The sequence below is a fragment of the Dama dama genome, chromosome 12, assembly GCF_033118175.1.
Source record: "Dama dama isolate Ldn47 chromosome 12, ASM3311817v1, whole genome shotgun sequence".
Classification (NCBI taxonomy): domain Eukaryota; kingdom Metazoa; phylum Chordata; class Mammalia; order Artiodactyla; family Cervidae; genus Dama; species Dama dama.
The window spans coordinates 83,618,704-83,639,760 of NC_083692.1; the positions used below are offsets into that span (position 1 = coordinate 83,618,704).

General features: G+C 36.4%; 1 protein-coding gene across 6 annotated transcripts in view; it reads right to left on the reverse strand.

Annotated features, from left to right (window-relative positions):
- LRRC49 (leucine rich repeat containing 49) overlaps window positions 1-21,057 on the reverse strand; it is a 152,662-nt gene that overhangs the window by 12,611 nt on the left and 118,994 nt on the right. For all 6 annotated transcript variants that reach the window (XM_061157950.1, XM_061157949.1, XM_061157953.1 and 3 more), the window contains 3 exons: window positions 13,959-14,196; window positions 11,746-11,931; window positions 8,588-8,697 (listed from right to left, as the gene is read on the reverse strand). In XM_061157950.1, coding sequence (XP_061013933.1) covers window positions 8,588-8,697; window positions 11,746-11,931; window positions 13,959-14,196 — 534 coding nt within the window. The remainder of the gene's footprint in view (window positions 1-8,587; window positions 8,698-11,745; window positions 11,932-13,958; window positions 14,197-21,057) is intronic.

Sequence of the window (21,057 nt, forward strand, 5' to 3'; positions counted from 1 at the left end):
TTTTACTTAACAACATTGTATTGGTTTTGCCATACTTTGACTTGAATCCGCCATGAGTGTACATGTGTTCCCTATCGTGAACCCCCCTCCCACCTCCCTCCCCATCCCATCCCTCTGGGTCATCCCAGTGCACCAGCCCTGAGCATCCTGTACCATGCATCGAACCTGGACTGGCGATTCATTTCACATACGAGAATTTATATGTTTCAATGCCATTCTCCCATATTATCCCACCCTCGCCCTCTCCCACAGAATCCAAAAGACTGTTCAGTACATCTGTGTCTCTCTTGCTGTCTCGCATACAGGGTTATCATTACCATCTTTCTAAGTTCCATATATATGCATTAGTATACTGTATTGGTATTTTTCTTTCTGGCTTAATTCACTCTGTATGATAGGCTCCAGTTTCATCCACCTCATTAGAACTGATTCAAATATATTCTTTTTAATGGCTGAGTAATATTCCATTGTGTATATGTACCACAGCTTCCTTATCCATTCATCTGCTGATGGACATCTAGGTTGCTTCCATGTCCTGGCTATTATAAACAGTGCTGCAATGAACACTGGGGTACACAAGTCTCTTTCAATTCTGGTTTCCTCAGTGTGTATGCCCAGCAGCAGGATTGCTGGGTCATATGGCAGTTCTATTTCCAGTTTTTTAAGGAATCTCCACACTGTTCTCCATAGTGGCTGTACTAGTTTGCATTCCCACCAACAGTGTAAGAGGGTTCCCTTTTCTCCACACCTTCTCCAGCATTTATTGCTTGTAGGCTTTGGGATAGCAGCCATTCTGACTAGCATGTAATGGTACCTCATTGTGGTTTTGATTTGCATTTCTCTGATAATGAGTGATTTTGAGCATCTTTTCATGTGTTTGTTAGCCATCTGTATGTCTTCTTTGGAGAAATGTCTGTTTAATTCTTTGGCCCACTTTTTGATGGGGTCTTTTATTTTCCTGGAATTGAGCTGCAGAAGTTGCTTGTATATTTTTGAGATTAATTCTTTGCCTGTTGCTTCATTTGCTATTATTTTCTCCCATTCTGAAGGCTGTCTATTCACCTTACTTACAGTTTCCTTTGTTGTGCAGAAGCTTTTAATTTTAATTAGGTCCCATTTGTTTATTTTTGCTTTTATTTCCAATATTCTGGGAGGTGGGTCATAAGAGGACCCTGCTGTGGTTTATGTTGGAGAGTGTTTTGCCTATGTTTTCCTCTAGGAGTTTTATAGTTTCTGGTCTTACATTTAGATCTTTAATCCATTTTGAGTTTATTTTTGTGTATAGTATTAGAAAGTGTTCTAGTTTCATTCTTTTACAAGTGGTTGACCAGTTTTCCCAGCACCACTCGTTAAAGAGATTGTCTTTTCTTCATTGTATATTCTTGCCTCCTTTGTCAAAGGTAAGGTGTTCATAGGTGCGTGGATTTATCTCTGGGTTATTTTGTTCCATTGATCTATATTTCTGTCTTTGTGCCAGTACCACACTGTCTTGATGACTGTGGCTTTGTAGTATAGTCTGAAGTCAGGCAGGTTGATTCCTCCAGTTCCATTCTTCTTTCTCAAGACTGCTTTGGCTATTCGAGGTTTTTTGTATTTCCACACAAACTGTGAAATTATTTGTTCTAGTTCTGTGAAAAATATCGTTGGTAGCTTGATAGGGATTGCATTGACTCTACAGATTGCTTTGGGTAGTATACTCATTTTCACTATATTGATTCTTCCAATCCATGAACACGGTATATTTCTCAATCTGTTTGTGACCTCTTTGATTTCTTTCATCAGTGTTTTATAGTGTTCTATATATAGGTCTTTTGTTTCTGTAGGTAGATATACTCCTAAGTATTTTATTCTTTTCATTGCAATGGTGAATGGAATTGTTTCCTTAATTTCTCTTTCTGTTTTCTCATTGTTAGTGTACAGGAATGCAAGGGATTTCTGTGTGTTAATTTTATATTCTGCAACTTTACTATATTCATTGATTAGCTCTAGTAATTTTCTGGTGGAGTCTTTAGGGTTTTCTATGTAGAGGATCATGTCATCTGCAAACAGTGAGAGTTTTGCTTCTTCTTTTCCAATCTGGATTCCTTTTATTTCTTTTTCTGCTCTGATTGCTGTGGCCAAAACTTCCAAAACTATATTGAATAGAACTGCTGAGAGTGGGCACCCTTGTCTTGTTCCTGACTTTAGGGGAAATGCTTTCAATTTTTCACCATTGAGGATAATGTTTGCTGACGGTTTGTCATATACAGCTTTTATTATGTTGAGGTATGTTCCTTCTATTCCTGCTTTCTGGAGGGTTTTTATCATAAATGGATGTTGAATATATCAATCATAAGTATATATACACCCAATATAGGAACACCACAATATGTAAGACAAATGCTAACAAGTATGAAAGGGGAAATTAACAATAACACAATAATAGTGGGAGACTTTAATACTCCACCACTTTAATAATCCACCTATGGATAGGTCAACTAAACAGAAAATTAACAAGCAAACACAAACTTTAAATGATACAATAGACCAGTTAGACCTAATTGATATCTCTAGGACATTTCACCCCAAAACAATGAATTTCACCTTTTTCTCAAACACGCATGGAACCTTCTCCAGGATAGATCACATCCTGGGCCATAAATCTAGCCTTGGTAAACTCAGAAAAATTGAAATTATTCCAAGCATCTTTTCTGACCACAATGCAGTAAGATTAGATGTCAATTACAGGAGAAAAACTATTAAAAATTCCAACATATGGAGGCTGAACAACACGCTGCTGAATAACCAACAAATCACAGAAGAAATCAAAAAAGAAATCAAAATATGCATAGAAATGAATAAAAATGAAAACACAATAACCCAAAACCTATGGGACACTGCAAAAGCAGTGCTAAGGGGGAGATTCATAGCAATACAGGCATACCTCAAGAAACAAGAAAAAAGTCGAATAAATAACCTAACTCTATATCTAAAGCAACTTGAAAAGGAAGAAATTATGAATCCCAAGGTTAGTAGAAGGAAAGAAATCTTAAAAATTAGGGCAGAAATAAATGCAGAAGAAGCAAAAGAGACTATAGCAAAAACCAAGAAAACCAAAAGCTGGTTCTTTGAGAAGGTAAATAAAATTGACAAACCATTAGCCAGACTCATCAAGAAACAAAGGGAGAAAAATCAAGTCAACAAAATTAGAAATGAAAATAGATCACAACAGACAACACAGAAATACAAAGGATCATAAGAGACTATTATCAGCAACTATATGCAAATAAAATAGACAACTTGGAAGAAATGGACAAATTCTTAGAAAAGTACAACTTCCAAAATTGAACCAGGAAAAAATAGAAAATCTCAACAGACCCAGCATAAGCACAGAAATTGAAACTGTAATCAGAAATCTTCCAACAAACAAAAGCCCAGGACCAGACGGCTTCACAGCTGAATTCTACCAAAAATTTAGAGAAGAACTAACACCTATCGTACTCAAACTCTTCCAGAAAATTACAGAGGAAGGTAAACTTCCAAACTCATTCTATGAGGCCACCATCACCTTAATACCAAAACCTGAAAAAGACACCACAAAAACAGAAAACTATAGGCCAATATCACTGATGAACATAGATGCAAAAATCCTTAACAAAATTCTAGCAAACAGAAATCAAAAACATATTAAAAAGATCATACATCATGACCAAGTGGGCTTTATCCCAGGGATGCAAGGATTCTTCAACATCCGCCAATCAATCAATGTAATACACCACATTAGCAAATTGAAAAATAAAAACCATATGATTATCTCAATAGATGCAGAGACAATCATTTTTAAAAAATCAAATATTTAAAATTACACGAGGAAATCTCTGAATTATATGTTCTATTTCTCACAAATTGCAGCATACTACACAATTATTCTATATCTTGTATTTTTAGTTTCTAAGACATCTTAAAGATTATTTCATATTAGAACCTCTAATAATTTTGATAGCTGCAAGTAATTGGTCCTTTATTAATGGACATGTGGCTGGTTTTAGAAAAGGCAGAGGAACCAGAGATCAAATTGCCAACATCCGCTGGATCATCGAAAAAGCAAGAGAGTTCCAGAAAAACATCTATTTCTGCCTTATTGACTATGCCAATGCCTTTGACTGTGTGGATCACAATAAACTGTGGAAAATTCTGAAAGAGTTGGGAATACCAGACCACTGGACCTGCCTCTTGAGAAATCTGTATGCAGGTCAAGAAGCAACAGTTAGAACTGGACATGGAACAACAGACTGGTTCCAAATCAGGAAAGGAGTATGTCAAAGCTGTATATTGTCACTCTGCTTGTTTAACTTATATGCAGAGTACCTCATGAGAAATGCTGGACTGGATGAAGCACAAACTGGAATGAAGATTGCCAGGAGAAATATCAATAACCTCAGATATGCAGATGACACCACCCTTATGGCAGAAAACAAAGAAGAACAAAACAGCCTCTTGATGAAAGTGAAAGAGGAGAGTGAAAAAGTTGGCTTTAAACTCAACATTCAGAAAACTAAGATCACGGCATCTGGTCCCATCACTTCATGGGAAATAGATGGGGAAAAAGTGGAAACAGTGGCTGACTTTATTTTTGGGGGCTCCAAAATCACTGCAGATGGTGACTGCAGCCATGAAATTAAAAGACGCTTACTCCTTGGAAGGAAAGGACCAACCTAGACAGCATGTTAAAAAGCAGAGACATTACTTTGCCAACAAAGGTCTGCCTAGTCAAGGCTATGGTTTTTCCAGTAGTCATATATGGATGTGAGAGTTGGACTATAAAGAAAGCTGAGTGCCTAAGAATTGATGCTTTCGAAGTATGGTGTTGGAAAAGACTCTTGAGAGTCCCTTGGACTGCAAGGAGATCCAACCAGTCCATCCTAAAGGAGATCAGTCCTGGGTGTTCATTGAAAGCACTAATGTTGAAGCTGAAACTCCAATACTTTGGTCACCTGATGCGAAGAGCTGACTCACTGGAAAAGACCCTGATGCTGGGAAAGATTGAGGGCAGGAGGAGAAGGGGATGACAGAGGATGAGATGGTTGGATGGCATCACCGACTCAATGGACATGGGTTTGGGTGGACTCCGGCAGTTGGTGATGGACAGGAAGGCCTGGCATGCTGCAGTTCATGGGGTCGCAAAGAGTTGGACACGACTGAGTGACTGAACTGAGTTTTCATATTTTTGTTATTTAATATTATGAACACTGTAATGAAAATCCCTGGATACCTATGTCTGTGCTGTCTATAACTTTGAGGTCAAACAACTTTTTTAAAGTTTAAAGGCACTTGTATCTTATTTTCTAAGAATTTGCTTGTTTCTTTGCTTTTCCAACTGCAATTGGACAGGTTTTTGTCTCATTCTTTTTTAATTTTATGATATTATGATTACAGAAAGTTACATGCATGAATATGCTTTTTGAGATATATGAAAATTGTTTTTGAGTTTAAATATATGTTCAATTTTTTAATGTTTTTCATAGGTATTTAAATAGGCTTTTCCCCCCCTGAATTTGGAATAAGTTTCTGGAAATACAATTCTAAATACATTTATTTGGTACAGTACTGTACCAAATACAAATCCTCAGTATTCTTTTCTAATTGTGTTTATTTGATCAAATGATCAAATAGGTTAATATTTACCACAATAACGTGAATTTTTAAATGTATACTTATATTTGCTAACATATTTAGAAGCTGTGATCTTGGTTGCATTGTTTCATAATTTTTATCTTTTTTGGTGGATTTTAAGTTTTTGATATCATCAAAAAGACGGGCTGGATGAGTTACAAGCTGGAATCAGATAGGTGGGAGAAACAGCAACAATCTCAGTTATTTGGATGATACGACTCTAATGCTCTAATGGCAGAAAGAGAAGAGGAACTAAAGAACCTCTTGATGAGGGTGAAGGAGAAGAGTGAAAAAATCCAGCTTAAAACTAAATATTAAAAATACTAAGATCATGCTATCTGACCCCATTACTTCATGGCAAATAGAAAGGGAAAAGGTAGAAGCAGCGACAGATTTCCTCTTATTGGCCTCTAAAATCACCATGGATGGTGACTGCAGCCATGAAATCAGAAGACTACTGCTTCTTGGCAGGAAAGCTATGACAAACTTAGCTTGTTGAAAAGCAGACATCACTCTGCCAACAAAGGTCCGTGTAGTCAAGGCTATGGTCTTCCCAGTGGTTACATGTGGTTGAGAGAGCTGGACCATAAAGAAGGCAGAGCACCAAGAATTGATGCCTTTGAACTGTGGTGCTGGGGAAGACTTCTGAGAATTGCTTGGACAGCCAGGAGATCAAACCAGTCAATCTTAAAGGAAATCAAGCCTGAATACTCATTGGAAGGACTGATGCTGAAGCTGAAGCTCCAGCATTTTGGTCACTGATGTGAACAGCTGAATCATTGGGAAAGCCCCTGATGCTGGGAAAGATTGAGGGCAGAAAGAGAAAATGGTGTCAGAGGATGAGATGGCTGGATGGCATCACCAATGCAATGGACATGAACTTGGGCAGTCTCTGGGAGATGGTAAGGGACAGGGAAGTCTGGCATGCTGCAGTCCACGGGGTTGCCAAGTTGGAAATGACTGGACAACTGAACAACAACATCATCAATTCTATCACCACTAGTATTAATATTCCCATATTTATTTATTGTTATTTGCTTGTTACATATATTCCATCCCTTTATTTTCAACCTTTATATATGGCTTTAGGAGTATTTCTCAAAAACAAAATGAAATTCAGTTTTTAACCCAAGCTGAGAGCTATTATCAATTAATAGAATTTCATTCATGAATATTTATTGTGATAACTGACATGTTCATTTTTTTCTTCCCTTCTGCTTTTTTGGTTGATCAGTGGTTTGTTAATGATTTAGAAATTGTACATCTTATCTTCTTTTCTAATGGTAGCCCTTGAAATTTGAAAACACATAGATAAACATGTACTTTTCTATTTCTCCCAAACAAGGAAAGAAACTTGGCAAACTTCAACATCCTTTCTCTGAGGATATTCTGGGATTATTATTTTCAGGTTGTTAAAGTTTTTTACATTATGTGCTGTGCTTAGTCGCTCAGTCATGTCCAACAATTTGCAACCCCATGGACTGTCGCCTGTCAGGCTCCTCTGTCTATGGGGATTCTCCAGCAAGAATACTGGAGTGGGTTACCATGCTCTCCTCCAGGGGATCTTCTCAACCCAGGGATCAAACTCAGGTCTACCTGCAGTGTGGGCAGATTCTTTAGTAACTGAGCCACCAGGGAAGCCCACTTTTTAATGAATCTTTCCACAACATCATTTCTTTAATTCAATGCTTCCTATTTCTTATATTTACTGTTCATTTTGTAACAGCACCTTGCTCAGTAGTTTTTTTCAGAATGTTCTGTGGGCTTTTTATGAGATTTCAGTTCTGCCAGTCAGATACACATGGGTAAGCTCTGAAATCAGAACTGAACTAAGTGGGGAAGCAAGCACACCAGATACACATTTTATTGGTATGAGTTATAGTAGAGCCGAGTTTTGAGGAGAGGAATGGGGAACTTCCTGACCCCTGTGTGAAAAGTGGAGGCCATGGTTCGGACAAGTATCCTGACCTCCCCAGCTCCCAGCCTGTAGCAAAGATGGCAGTGTCCTTGGTGGACTGGTTCTGTGGTATCACTCTGGGATCCCCTCCAGGCTCAGCCTAGAGACTGCTTCCCTATCCCTTTCAGTGATTTTGTAGATAACTGATTTCTTGAATATCAATTGTTTTCTCCTTACTCTAGTCAGGGGGAATTATCCATAAGTGAGTCACGACTGACACACCATCTTTGACTTTTCTCCTATCCATGCCGAACCCTGTCAGTCAGTGTTTTCTGCCAGGTACACTTCTATGTATTTTTCAAATTATCTTCTCTATTCTTTCTTAGTGCAGACCCTTATAACCTCTCTCCTGGAATACAGACTAGCCTCTTGAGTGCTCTCCATCCCTTCCTTCTCTGTCCTCTCAAATGGCAGCCATTCGAGAACATGAATCTAATCACCTGATTGTGGTGCTTAACCACAAAGCACAGTATTCATTTTGTTTTTCTGGGCTCTTCAAAATCAGATCACAACCAATCTTTCTACTTTCACTATCACAATTCACAATCATCCTATGCTCTAATTATAACTGAATTATTTACAGTTCCCTGTGACTTTGCAGATCTCCTTCCCTCATACCCTGTATCTAAAAAAACTCTTATTCATTCCTGACAAGCTAGAAAAATCTTAACTCCTTTGTGAAGCTTTCCCCAATGTTCTTCCAAAGCGTAGTCTCTCCTATACTCTTACAACATCTGAAATTTCTTAACTTATTAGCTTATAAACTAATAAGTTAATTTATTAGCTTATAAGCCACAAAAAAGCAAGAACTTTATCATATTCATCTTTATAGCTCCAACACTTTGGAGAAGGCCAGACAAAAACAAATTTAGGATGTTTGTGGAATGAATAAATAGCACAATTAAGAAGTGTATGTAATGTATTACTTTGTCTGGTGCAACAATACTTCTTATAAAAACTATAGAAATTAAAGTTTACCTGGCATCACCCAGTATTGAAATCAGTCGGTACTGGGGTAATTCAGAAGATGCTACATGTGCTAGGATTCCAAACAGCCTCTCAGCCATTATCATATCATTTTGAGTCACCTGAAGAGACAAATAGGAAAGGGGTAAATAAAATGACATTGCCTCTTAACTTGATACAACTAACACAATCTCATAGAAATATCCAGATTAGATATTTTCTTGTAGGGACTTCCCTGGTGGTTCAGTGGTTGAGAATCCAATACAGGGCATGCCAGTTTGAATCTTGGTTGGGGAACTAAGATCCCACATGCTGCAGGGCAACAAAGCCTGCAAAGCCTGCAAACTCTGCAACTACAGAGCCATGCACTGCAAGGAAGACCCCACATGTTGCAATTAAGACTTGATGCAGCAGCCAAAAATAAACAAATTAATTTAAAAATTTCTTTTCAGGGAAAATACATTCTCCTGGGCTGTAAGAAGAGAGTGAGTTCTGACTGATATTTCTCTTTTTTCCCTGAGCTTGATTAGAATGTAAATTTACAAATGTGGCTTATAGTGATAGAAAAGGGCTGGGAGGTGAGGTGTTAGCTCTGACCTAGAAGCCATGGTTCCTGAGGATTATACTTGAGACACCTTAAATTCTTAATGAATTTTTTCTTTCTTCAAAAATCCCAAAGCTTCTTTGAGTAGAATGATTTAAGGGGGAAAATCTCAAATGTCAATGGAATAGACTAACTTTAATAATGTGTTAAAGGCAAGTCAATATGTTGTTAATACCTTGTTCCTGAAAGGATAATCTCATCCCTTTGTGAGGGAACGAACATTGGATTAGGAACAGCACTCCTGCTCATTCTGAAGTTACCTCTACCTTTCTCCCCACAAGGAATAATTTGTCACAGGTATATTCCCCATGTGGGCTCATTCCTGTGTTAACCAAGAAACTACTAAAAGCTAAAAGTAAGACTTGCATTAATATCTGGGCATGTTTTAAATATAAAATTAGGTTTCTTGCACTTTAAATACTATATCTTTGTCAATATAATTCAGTGGTTCCCAATCAGGGGCCACTTTGGCCCCCAGCAAATGTTTGCCAGTGTCCAGAGGTATTTTTGCTTTATTGCAACTGGTGGAGAGATGCTACTAGCATCTAATGAGTCAAAACCAGGGATGCCGTTAAATGTCCTACAGTGTATGGGACAGTCCCCATAACAAAGAATTACCTGGTCCAAAATGTCAATAGAGTTGAGGTTGGGAGACCCTGGTACATTTTGGATCTTTAAAAACTTTACTCTTAACACTTGCTATAATAACCTACACAGGAATTTTCTGGAAAATAACCCATAATTCACAAGCAACTTATACATATGAATCACTGCAGACTGACTCTCCCTTCCTTCCCTAGACTTCAGTAGTTAATGAGGCTGCAGCTCCCTGGAATCACTCCTTCAGCTGACAACTAACTTGTTTGGTCTAACATAGTCACCTAGCGGCCAGTGCAGGCCACTACTCCATCTCTTCCTCTTGATGCTCTCCTTGCTCACTCTCTCTCATACAAAGAAAAGCAGAAATACAGTATAACATTATCACATACTGTCAAGGATGAGATAAGCAGTTTTATTCTAGGTCTTTTATTAAAAGGTCAAATATCCCTGGGCATTGACACTTTCAGAACTTTAAATCAGAGTACATTACATTGGTTCTTTCTCATTCTTCTCTACTTTATATAATTATATTATACTATTACTTCCTATTTTAAGGTTTTATAATAACTATTATGTCTCCAGTAGTGATCCACATTTGGGTAAATACAGTATTTAGGGTTAATCAAGATAATGGTTTGGCCATTAATGAGGGAGAATTCCTCACCTATAGCTAAAATAACTATCCTACAGTCCAGGCTAGCTTTGGAAACTTTTGGAACTAATTATTAGATCTGACCAGTGACTTACAGCCTCTCTGGGGAAGTACCAAGAGGGTACATAAAACTGAAATAAATCTCTTGAGAACTAGTTGGAGAAATTAATAGTCATCTGAAGGTTCCAGGCTTGCGCTACATCTTCAACAGATACTGATACTGGGGTCATGGACCTACCATAGCTGATGCAAATTTCACATGGCTCTTATACGCTGACCCAGAGACCTCCAGTCTTCTGATGGTATGCTGGAGTTCTCAAGTTTTAGGCCAGAGTTACTTATGGTGTATCAGTTGCAGGGAACTACAGTTGCTATAACCACCCTGCTAGGAAAGTTGATTATAGCTCATCTTACAATAAGGAGGTCTGAATTTTAAGAGATAATCACACTAATACCAGTAGCATATTAAAAGATTTTTTCCTTTGGAGGATTATCTAAACTCAGTTCTGGAATTCCACAGTAGAAGAAACATAGTTTCTCTCTCTTCTTCCAAAGTAATATTTACAGAGAACATGATCTTTGGATAGCTGGGGGATTACCCTTGTGACAAGCTTAGCAGAATCAATCTGAAAAATAACTCTTTGCTAATAATTTTCCAGTTATTCAGGCTCCAGACCTGAATTATACACTGTAGATATGTCCAAGCAGCTGTTACAAACTATTAACAAAGCAATCTAGACTTTTACTTATGGTTGTTTTATTTCCTTTTTCATTCATGTTCACTTTTTCTTCTTTTAACTTTCCTCCTTGCTTATTTCTCCCTCTTATCTATTCTTTTTAAAATCATTCTTCTTTCACTATGTACATTTTTTTGTATGTTATTCTTCCCTTCCTCTATCACAACCTCTATTAAATGACATTTAGTATCACTTCCCCAGGCCCTTTTGCATGTCAGTATGTAAAACACTCTGAAAAACACAAAGATCACATTACTTATGGAAGTGTTCTTTTTCTTTTCATTTTAAACTGTTATCCTATCATTCCTTCTCAGAATACTTAAAAACAAGAGAAAAAGTATTTACTGTTCACCATGATCTGGTTATATTTTGTTATATTAACAAAATTTGCCTAGTATATTAGAAATTTTTAGATAAATATTTTTAGCTTTTCAACATTTTAAATATCAGGATTTTTTAAAAATTATTTCTCAAAAGTTAAATCATGATTTTAGACATAAATTCCTAGATATTTTTATGATTATTTCCTTTTAAAAGGAACATTGTAATTCTACGGTTGACTTAGTGTTCAGCTTACCTCTGTTCCATTTATTTTCTGCATATTAAAATGGCTCAGCCTAAACAGGACATAATATTTCCAGAGTGTAAAACTGACAACTGGATTTCCTTGAGGATCAATTGTCAACTGGTCAACTCGACGGAGCTGTGCTAGTGCATTAAATTGCTGCAGCATTACAAGATTTGTTTCCTTGAATTTAAGGTGCTACAATAATAAACAAAAAAAGGGGTGAATATTGAGTCTAACCATCTTAAAATATTACCATTAAAGCTTCACTATCATTCCCCAAATAAGTCTAAACTTTAGGGTTAGCTAATATGTTTTCATTAAACCAACTGAATGCATTAAACTTACATACCTTTAATCTACCTAATACAAAATTATTGATAGAATATATTAAGCCACCCAATATTGAACTTAAAGTGATTTCCATTCTGCAAAGGACATCTGCCTATCTATTAACTATGTTTCTAAAAAATTATATAAATATATAATAATTCAGACTCTTCCAGATATTACAATGATTTTATATGCTTTACATGGAGATTAAATCTACAAAGGAAAAACCAGAAGTAAAATTTTCAAAACATTACAAATACAGGGCTTACAGTACTTCTGAGAAGAACTAGTTAACCATTATTACTTTTATCTTGCTAATTACTATGTAGGCTACTTAAACTGGCTATCAGAAAACAAAATACTAACACTGAAATACTAATAGAAATGTTCTGTCTGTGAATTTGGATGATCTTTTCTAAACACACTGTCTCCACTTCTATCCTTTTTATTAGAGAGGAGAATATAACAAAAGAACAAAATATATTATAAAAGGGTTGGTGATGAGGAAACCAGAATTGAAAGAGACATATGTACTCCAATGTTCACCGCAGCACTGTTTACAATAGCCAGGACCTGGAAGCAACCTAGGTGTCTATTGGCAGATGAATGGATAAAAAAGCTGTGGTACACATACACAATGGAATATTGCTCAGCTATTAAAAAGAATACATTTGAATCAGTTCTAATGGGGTGGATGGAACTGGAGCCTATTATACAGAGTGAAGTAAGTCAGAAAGTAAAACACCAATACACTATATTAATGCATATATATGGAATTTAGAAAGATGGTAACAATGACCTTATATGCGAGACAGCAAAAGAGACACAGATGTAAAGAACAGACTTTTGGACTCTGGGAAAAGGTGAGGGTGAGATGATTTGAGAGAATAGTATTGAAACATGTATATTAGCATATGAAATAGATCACCAGTCTAGGTTCAATGCATGAGACAGGGTGCTCAGGGCTGGTGCACTGGGATGACCCTGAGGGATGGGATGGGATGGGGAGGGAGGTGGGAAGGGGGTTCAGGATGGGGAACACATGTACACCCATGGATGATTCATGTCAATGTATGGTAAAAATCACTACAATATTGTAAAGTAATTAGCCTCCAATTAAAATAAATACATTTTTTAAAAAAGGGTTGGTGAGGGAAATCACTAGCTAATTGAGAAAAACAAAATGCTAACAAAAACTCAAGAGAGAACTCAGAAATCACAGCTTTCACAAATTCATACTAATAATTAATATAATAATACCATAACTGGAAAAGGCTAATTTCTCAAAGTAACTTTAATGAGCTATTAAAATGATTTTAAATGTTGTTAGTGGACTACTATAAAATTATATGTGAGTATACTTGTCCTGTTAATACCAGGTATAGTAAATGAATATATAACGAAGAGTTAAGTGAGGTCCTGTTGAAAGTTTCCCAAAGCAGAAGCATGTCACTTGAATAAAATTACATTGGTCCTTCATACTCCATAAAGAAGCATTTTCTTTCTTTTTTTTTTTTTAGTTCTACCACTTTATTGCTACCAACCCATTTCCCTCCACCCTCGTGCACACATGCTCAGTCATGTAATCCCATGGACTTCAGCCTGCCAGACTCCTCCGTCCATGGACTTTTCCAGGCAAGAATACTGGAGTGGGTTGCCATTTCCTTCTCCAAGGAAGCATTTTCTAGAGAGAAAATTTCCAATATTAACAGAAGACTGCAAGGCCATTTATGAATACTAATTTAAATCTCAGATTCAGAAATTCAACACAAGAACTTAGCCTCCCTGACAGACAGAAATTGCATAAATAAAAGTTAAAATAGGTCTTTGGCCTGAATATACAAGTCATGACTGAGAAGAATTCAAATATACAACAAAAAGGAAATGTTTACCAGAGAATTAGGAAACTTAATCTTCAATTTGGGAAGCACTTGGACGATTTCATCAAATTCTATGAAAGTGAAGGACACTGTTGTCACCATTCCTGCTGTCTGCACACTCCAGTTCCGATCCAGACATTCCAGTGCTCCTGAGCCATACAGGGAAAGCGTGTCTCCATCCACTTCAACAAGGTGTGTGTCTGTGACAGACAGACCCTGTAATGCACTGGTGAGTCCTGAGTCCAGAGACCTGGGAAACCCATCATATAATCTTAATGAAAGTTTTATCATGCAAAGTAAATAACAGATTATAAAGATCTGTTGGAAAAGGTATTTGAAATTTTATATCCATTTCTTTTTATTTCAATAATTACACCCAGAGCACCAAAGACTAATTTTCAATAGTACATCTGCAAGCTTTATATTCTTCTATAGTCATATACTTTAATTTAGAAAGAGGCACATGTGAACGAAAAATTACTACTTTGAAACCCAAATTATTTATACTGATGAAAGATAATTGACATTCTATTTAGTTTTAAAACAATACATTTAAGGTAACCAAGAAGGACCTACTGTACATACAGCACATGGAATTCTGCTCAGTGTTATGTGGCAGCCTGGATGGGACGGGAGCTTGGGAGAGAATGGATACATGTATATGTATGGCTGAGTCCCTTCACTGCTCACCTGAAACTATCACATTGTTAACTGGCTATACCCCAATACAAAATAAAAAGGTTTTTAAAAAAAACAAATAAAACAATCCATTTAATATAGCATAGATACTTCTGCATGTCAAAACAAGTAAGTTTTCCTAGTCTGAAAAGTATTCCACTGTCTGACCGAAAAAACCTGCATTTTACAGAATAATATTTCTATAGTAAGAACAATGTAATATAAAACTACATTTGTAAAATACTTGGGAATTCACATAATAACTGCTAACAACAGTTTCTCTCTCAGAAGCTGGACTAAGGTAACTTTGACTCCACCTTTTAAAATATTTCAATGTTGTTTGAAAATATGGAAGTATATATATATATATATTAAAGTTATAGGCAGCAAAATCAACAAAGACTTCCTCCCCATATTGAAATATGAAATGATAAAAAAAATCCACTACATACACACACAAAATCACTTCACATACTCTACTGACTATGATAACTGTTAATATTTTCAAAGTTAGAGCCACACTTTTGTAAAAGGTTACCTAAATGAATGCTCTTGAAGAAAAGAAATAGTTTCAGTTCAGTCGCTCAGTTGTGTCTGACTCTTTGCGACCTTGTGGACTGCAGCATGCCAGGCTTTCCTGTCCATCACCAACTTCCAGAGCTTGCTCAAACTCATGTCCATCGAGCTGGTGATGCCATCCAACCATCTCATTCTCTGTTGTCCCCTTCTCCTGCCTTCAATCTTTCCCAGCATCAGGGTCTTTTCCAATGAGTCAGTTCTTTGCATCAGGTGGCCAAAGTATTGGAGTTTCAGCTTCAGCATCAGTCCTTCCAATGAATATTCAGGACTGATCTCCTTTAGGATGGACTGGTTGGATCTCCTTGCAGTCCAAGGGACTCTCAAAAGTCTTTTCCAACACCACAGTTTAAAAGCATCAATTCCTAGGCACTCAGCTTTCTTTATAGTCCAACTCTCACATCCATACATGACTACTGGAAAAATCATAGCTACTTGATCCAACTCAAATTTTCTGCTTCATGAATACAGACATAACTATTTGTTACTCAATCTCAAAACTCAAACAATGCTTTGTTTTCATTATGGAATTTTGCTTTTAAACAGTATTTATTTGCCCTTACTAACATATTAATGTTTTGCCTTCCTTTGGACTCCAACAGAATTTTGTATACTCCTCTGATACATCACTTCTCATATTTAATCATAATTATGGGTTTACAATTTTGGCTACATTTTTTCATCTTGGGAGGGTCTAGAATCTGTTAATGGACTTTTCATAATGCAAATGACTGCATTATTAAAGATCCTCAGAAGTTTTATAATGTTGATGTTGTGAGTAAGACTGACAAACCATCACCTTGCTGGTTTATCATGCTTTACTAGATTTCCATGTATTTATTCCATAGGCATCAGTTAACATGTAACATATTTGTTAACACAATAAGAAATTGGGCAATAACATCCATCAACTCTGTGAATATGTGACCAAGAAAATATAAAAAGGATTGATTTCTAGGTTAGTGCTCATGGCAATGATTATTACACAGTAGTAATCAAATATTTAATGAGTAATGGTATGTGAATAATCTTAGATGAAAATCCTATAAAGGTAATGGTTGATAATAGAACAAAAATAAAATGAGAATTAAGAGCTCCTTATATTGTGGTTTGTGTGATAACTTTGTGTTGAGCTATGTAGAGCAGTTGGTGTTAGTGATAAACAATCTGCCTGCCAATGCTGGACACACAAGAGACATGGGTTCGATCCCTGGGTCTGGAAGATCCCCTGGAGTAGGAAATGGCACCCCACTCCAGCATTCTTACCTAGAAAATTCCATGGGCAGAGGAGCCTGGCGGGCTATAGTCCATAGGATGGCAAAGAGTTGGGCAAGACTGAGCAGTCGACTGAGTGCACACACAACCTGTAGACCATATAATCATTTCTAGGATAGGATAAAGGAGTTACATTTCAATACCACTAAAATAAAGATGGCTTTATGAAAAGAATGCACACCACTGTTACAGCACGTGCCATACTGTACTGCAACTGCTTGTTTCCCTCTGTCTCTCTTACTAAATAATGTGATCCTTGAGGGTTCAAACTCTGTCACGTTCACTGTAGCAGGTCAGCACCTAGCACAGCTCCTAGCACATGTTGTCCTCAATAAACAGTTCTTCAAAGAATTAATGAATGAGGCAATTATGAATTTTCTTATGAGTATCTACTGAATCTTAAAAAGGGTGTTCCAAATATCAACTGTGGTTTGAACAAAGGGGCAGAGTCGGTGACATAGACACAGGCTAAGGGGTTAGTAAGATGGTTCTTACAGGTGAGGCAAACACAAATAATGAAAAAGTAAAGTCAAGGCAAAAAAAGTTTGCTAGTTAATATAGTGAAGCCTGATGGCCACGTTACTCAGCAAAAGAAGTTGAATCATAGCTATGAGAAGTTGTGTTGTTTTACATCATCTGTTTGAACATGTCTTGTTTATCTTTTTTCCAAATGATTAAAAGTTTAAGAATATAAAATTCAAAATAAAATGCCTTTATTAGAAAATGGTTATTTTCTTTAACAGTTTTTTAGTAAACTGTTAAAGAAAATAAGTGAAATAATAAATAAGCCTAGCCTCAGCAAAACAGTTGTACAGCTCCAAAACAAAGCAGAAGTAATTTCCAACTGTTGTAGACTTCATATGGACATTCAGTGAAAGCAAATGGCAAGTTTACTGGGCTGTAGCTAGGAAACAAAGCACCCGTTAAATAGGTCTTACAGGACCAACCCTTTTTCAGTTATTTTCTTTTTTTCTCCTCAATTAAAAAGAATTTAATTTAAACTTTATTTTTAAAAATTAATTAATTTATTTAATTGGAGGCTAATTACTTTACAATATTGTAGTGTTTTTTTTGCCATACATTGACATGAATCAGCCATGGGCATACATGTGTTTCCCATCCTGAACCACCCTTCCAACTTCCTCCCCATCCCATCCCTCAGGGTCATCCCAGTGCAGTAGCCCTGAACACCCTGGGCTGACAATCTGTTTCACATATGATAATATACATGTTTCAATGCTATTCTCTCAAATCATCCCACCCTCACCTTCTCCCACAGAGTCCAAAAGACTTCAATACATCTGTGTCTCTTTTGATGTCTTGCATATAGGCTCATCGTTATCATCTTTCTAAATTCCATATATATGTGTTAGTATACTGTATTGGTGTTTTTCTTTCTGACTTACTTCACTCTGTATAATAGGCTCCAGTTTCATCCACCTCATTAGAACTGATTCAAATGTATTCTTTTTAATAGCTGAGTAATATTCCATTGTGTATATGTACAACTTTCTTATCCATTCATCTGCTGATGAACATCTAGGTTGCTTCCATGTCCTGGCTATTGTAAACAGTGCTGTGATGAACATTGGGGTACACGTGTCTCTTTCAATTCTGGTTTCCTTGGTGTGTATGCCCAGCAGTGGGATTGCTGAGTCATATGGAAGATGTTTTAAGTTTTTTAAGGAATCTCCACACTGTTCTCCATAGTGGCTGTACTAGTTTGCATTCCCACTAACAGTGTAAGAGGGTTCCCTTTTCTCCACACCCTCTCCAGCATTATTGCTTGTAGACTTTTGGATAGCAGCCATTCTGATGGGCATGAGATGGTACTTCATTGTGGTTTTGATTTGCATTTCTCTGATATTGAGTGATATTGAGCATCTTTTCATGTATTTGTTAGCCATCTGTATGTCTTCTTTGGAGAAATGTTGGTTTAGTTCTTTGGCCCATTTTTTGATTGGGTCACTTATTTTTCTGGAATTGAGCTGCATGAGCTGCTTGTATATCTTTGAGATTAATTCTTTCAGTCAGTTGCTTCTTTTGCTATTATTTTCTTCCATTCTGAAGGCTGTCTTTTCACATTGCTTATAGTTTCCTTTGTTGTGCAAAAGCTTTTAAGTTAATTAGGTCCCATTTGTTTATTTTTGCTTTTATTTCCATTACTCTGGGAGGTGGGTCATAGAGGATCCTGTCGTGATTTATGTCAGAGAGTGTTTTGCCTATGTTTTCCTCCAGGAGTTTAATAGTTTCTGGTCTTACATTTAGATCTTTAATCCATTTTGAGTTTATTTTTGTGTATGGTGTTAGAAAGTGTTCTTGTTTCATTCTTTTACAAGTGGTTGACTAGTTTTCCCAGCACCACTTGTTAAAGAGATTGTGTTTTCTCCATTGTATATTCTTGCCTCCTTTGTTAAAGATAAGGTGTCCATAGGTGCATGGATTTATCTCTGGGCTTTGTATTGTGTTCCATTGATCTATTTTTCTCTTTGTGCCAGTACCACTCTGTCTTGCTGACTGGAGCTTTGTAGTATAGTCTGAAGTCAGGCAGGTTGATTCCTCCAGTTCCATTCTTCTTTATCAAGATTGCTTTGGCTTTTCGAGGTTTTTCGTATTTCCATACAAATTGTGAAATTATTTGTTCTAGTTCTCTGAAAAATAAAGTTGGTAGCTTGATAGGGATTGCATTGACTCTACAGATTGCTTTGGGTAGTATACTCATTTTCACTATATTGATTCTTCTGATCCATGAACATGGTATATTTCTCCATCTATTTGTGTCATCTTTGATTTCTTTCATCAGTGTGTTATAGTTTTCTATATATAGGTCTTTTGTTTCTTTAGGTAGCTTTATTCCCAAGTATTTTATTCCCTTCATTGCAGTGGTGAATGGAATTGTTTCCTTAATTTCTCTTTCTGTTTTCTCATTGTTAGTGTACAGGAATGCAAGGGATTCCTATGTGTTAATTTTATATCCCGCAACTTTACTATATTCATTGATTAGCTCTAGTAATTTTCTGATGGAGACTTTAGGGTTTTCTATGTAGAGGATCATGTCATCTGCAAACAGTGAGAGTTTTGCTTCTTTTCCAATCTGGATTCCTTTTATTTCTTTTTCTTCTCTAATTGCTGTGGCTAAAACTTCCAAAACTATGTTGAATAGTAGTGGTGAGAGTGGGCACCCTTGTCTTGTTCTTGATTTAAGGGGAAATGCTTTCAAATTTTCACCATTGAGGATAATGCTTGCTGTGGGTTTGTCACATATGGCTTTTATTATGTTGAGGTATGTTCCTTCTATGCCTACTTTCTGGGTTGTTTTTTTTTTTTATCATAAATGGATGTTGAATTTCGTCAAAGGCTTTCTCTGCATCTATTGAGATAATCATATGGTTTTTATCTTTCAATTTGTTAATGTGGTGTATCACAGTGATTGATTTGCAGATATTGAAGAATCCTTGCATCCCTGGGATAAAGCCCACTTGGTCATGATGTATGATCTTTTTAATATGTTGTTAGATTCTGTCTGCTAGAATTTTGTTAAGGATTTTTACATCTATGTTCATCAGTGATATTGGCCTGTAGTTTTCTTTTTTGTGGCATCTTTGTCTGGTTTTCGTATTAGGGTGATGGTGGCCTCATAGAATGAGTTTGCAAGTTTACTTTCCTCTGCAATTTTCTGGAAGAGTTTGAGTAGGATAGGTGTTAGCTCTTCTCTACATTTTTGGTAGAATTCAGCTGTGAGGCCATCTGGTCCTGGGCTTTTATTTGCTGGAAGATTTCTGATTACAGTTTTGATTTCCATGCTTGTGATGGGTCTGTTAAGATTTTCTATTTATTCTTGGTTCAGTTTTGGAAAGTTACACTTCTCTAAGAATTTGTCCATTTCTTCCAAGTTATCCATTTTATTGGCATATAGTTGCTGATAATAGTCTCTTATGATCCTTTGTATTTCTGTGTTGTCTGTTGTGATTTCCCCATTTTCATTTCTAATTTTGTTGATTTAATTCTTCTCCCTTTTTTCCTTGATGAGTCTGGCTAATGGTTTGTCTATTTTATTTATCTTCTCAGAGAACCAGTTTTTAGCTTTGTTGATTTTTGCTATGGTGTCCTTTGTTTCTTTTTCATTTATTTCTGCCCTAATTTTTAAGATTTCTTTCCTTCTACTAACCCTGGGGTGCTTCATTTCTTCTTTTTCTAGTTGCTTTAGGTGTAGAGTTAGGTTATTTATCTTGTTTCTTGAGGTAAGCTTGTATTGCTATGAACCTTCCCCTTAGCACTGCTTTTACTGAATCCCACAGGTTTTGGGTTGTTATGTTTTCATTTTCATTCATTTCTATGCATATTTTTATTTCTTCTGTGACTTTTTGGTTATTCAGAAGCATGTTGTTTAGCCTCCATATGTTTGTATTTTTAATAGTTTTTTCCTGTAGTTAACATCTAATCTTAGCGCATTGTGATCAGGAAAGATGCTTGGAATGATTTCAATTTTTCTGAATTTACCAAGGCTAAATTTATGGCCAGGATGTGATCTATCCTGGAGAAGTTTCCATGTGCACTTGAAAAAAAGGTGAAATTCATTGTT